We start from the raw sequence: 2,642 nt of genomic DNA on the forward strand, positions 1-2,642 counted from the left end.
AAGGTGTTTTGTCGAGGGAGGTCCATTGTGCCCAAACCCCAACCCTCATGACTCACCATCTTTCACTCTTCACCTCATCAACTGGGCACCTCCTTGGAGAATTGCGAGGATGGAGAGATGGGCAGTGTTTGCTAATGCATGGATCTTCCTGTTTTCGTGACCCAGGTGCCATATTTAAAACCCAGCTGTGCACCACTTCACCACAAGGTCATCAGATATGGGAGCAGAAATAAGCCATTCAGCCCATCGGGTCTGTTCCATCATTCAATGATAGAGATTCTTCTATGGTTCAATTCTTTCCCGCCTTTTCCCGTAACCACTGATTCCACTTACTGATTAAAAATCTATCTCAGCTTTGAATCTACTCAATGCGGCAGCCTCGACAGCCCTCTGCGGTAAAGAATTCCACATATTCGGTCCTCTCTGAGGGAAAAAAAGGTCTTCATCTCTGTCTTGAATGACTTTTTATTCTGAGATGATTCCCCCTGGTCCTAGACTCTCCCACAAGGAGATACAACCTCTCCATATCTATCCTGATAGGTCTACGAAGAATCTGAAGAAGATCTGAAAAGTTAACTCTGTTTTCTGTCCACAGATGATGCCAGACCTGCCACATTTCTCTGGCAATTTCTGTTCTTGTTTCTGATTTCCAGCATCCGCTTTTCTTCGGTTTCATTTTCCACTCAGAAAAATAAGAGGGGATCTTACTGAAAATTCTAAGCTTCATCAAATATAGGCCCAATTTGTTCAACCTCTCCTCATCTTTATCAAATGGGTCAATGGGCTGAAAAATTGCAGATGGATTTAAATCTGGATAAATGGGAGGTTTTGTATTCTGGTACAACAAACAAGGGTAGGACGTATATAATTAATGGTAGGGCCTTGGGTAGCGTGGTAGAACAGAGGGACCTAGGGGTGCAAATGCATAATTCTTTGAAGTTTGTGTCACATATAAACAGGGTGTTTAAAAAGGTGATTGGCACATTTACCTTCATTGCTCAGTCCTTTGAGTATAGGAGTTGTGACGTTACGTTGAGGTTGTACAGGATATTGGTGAGGCTTCTTCTGGAATACTGTCACCCAATTATAAGAAGGATATTATTAAGCTGGAGAGGGTTCAGAAGAGATTTACCAGGATGTTGCTGGGTATGGAAGGTTTGAGTTATAAAGAAAGGCTGTAAAGGCTGGGACTTCTTTCACTGGAGAGTAGGAGGTTGAGAGGCGAACTGATAGAAGTTTATAAAATAATGAGGGGTACAGACAGAATTGATGGTAGGTGTCTTTTCCCTTGGATGGGGGAGCACATGGCATTGTGCATGGGAAATCATGTCTCACGAACGTGATTGAGTTTTTGAAGAAGTAACAAAAAGGATTGATGAGGGCAGAGCGGTAGACATGATCTATTTGGACCTCAGTAAGGCGTTCAACAATATTCCCCATGGGAGACTGGATTCAAAATGTTAACTCTGCTTCTCTCTCCACACTTGCTGCCAGATCTGCTGAGTTTCTGTGTTTATACCTGAAATGTCACGTTAGTCTCACAATGATAATCATGGAATTATCAGTGATTTTTTGTGTGAAAGAAAACCCACTAATGTTCTTTAGGGAAGGAAATCTGCCTTCCTTACCTAGTCTGACCTACATGTGTCTCCAGTCCCATAGCAATGTCACTGACTCTTTGTTGCCCTCAGATATGGCGCTACACTCAGTTCAAGGGGAAATTAAAGGGATGGACCACAAGTGCTGGACTTGCCAGTGAGATCCATGATGAGCAATTGGAGGGATAAAAAATACTTGAGCCATTGGAAGGAGAAGGGAGGTCGGGTGAGTAGGGGTAACCAAGTATAATATTCACAGAGGGGGTGGTTTGTATAATTGCTGGATTCCCCAGCCTGTCTTCGCAGCTTAGATTGCAGGAGTGTGTGTGTGTGTCTGTGAGTGTCTGTGAGTGTGTGTGTGAGGGTCTGTGAGAATGTGTGTGTGCATGAGTTTGTGTGTATATGTGTGTGTGTCTGTGAGAGTATGTGTGTGAGTGCATGTTCTTGTGCATGTGTGTGTGTGAGAGAGTGTGTGTGAGTGCATGTGAGTGTGTGTGCGTCTGTGTGTGTGTGTGTGTGAGAGAGAGAGAGTGTGAGGGGAGAGAGAGGGTTAAATCCTCTCCATCTGTTCCAGGATGTACTGAGAGTCTGTGAGCAGGATCAGTGACAGGATCACAGTGCAGCTTCTGTTAGTTTTAATGCAAGAGAGAAACAGCCGCCTCAGCTTTTCCAGCCCTGGGCTAACAGCAGCCCTCTTTCTTTTGGATTTTTCCAGTTTTGTTTTGTTATTTGTTTTCCTCTCTGCTGGTGTGGCTTTGGCAGGAATCATGAGGACGGAGTCTCGGTTTGGAGGCTGGTATTCCAGCCGCTGCTGTTTTTGCTGTCATGTCCGCACTGGGACAATCATTCTGGGAACATGGTACATGGTGAGTGTTTGCACTGGGGGCTAGGGGGAGGGGCAGGGGGTCTGAGGGGGAACTCAGCGAGAGATTGAGGAGAGAGAGAGAGGGACAGGGCAGTGAGCAAGAAAGCCATCAGTGGCACCAAGGGGAGGATGAGGGGTCAATGAGACGGCGAGGAGGGGGAAGGAGAGGAAATGTGTCT

The 2,642-nt window shown here is 45.5% G+C and overlaps 1 protein-coding gene across 1 annotated transcript in view; it reads left to right on the forward strand.

Annotated features, from left to right (window-relative positions):
- The first annotated feature begins 2,220 nt into the window (after window positions 1–2,220).
- laptm4b (lysosomal protein transmembrane 4 beta) overlaps window positions 2,221–2,642 on the forward strand; it is a 50,222-nt gene continuing 49,800 nt past the window's right edge. Inside the window, exon 1 of the mRNA XM_043687647.1 lies at window positions 2,221–2,464. Coding sequence (XP_043543582.1) covers window positions 2,237–2,464 — 228 coding nt within the window. The 5' untranslated portion in view covers window positions 2,221–2,236. The remainder of the gene's footprint in view (window positions 2,465–2,642) is intronic.

This window comes from Chiloscyllium plagiosum, chromosome 4 (assembly GCF_004010195.1).
Source record: "Chiloscyllium plagiosum isolate BGI_BamShark_2017 chromosome 4, ASM401019v2, whole genome shotgun sequence".
In the NCBI taxonomy this organism is placed as follows: Eukaryota; Metazoa; Chordata; class Chondrichthyes; order Orectolobiformes; family Hemiscylliidae; genus Chiloscyllium; species Chiloscyllium plagiosum.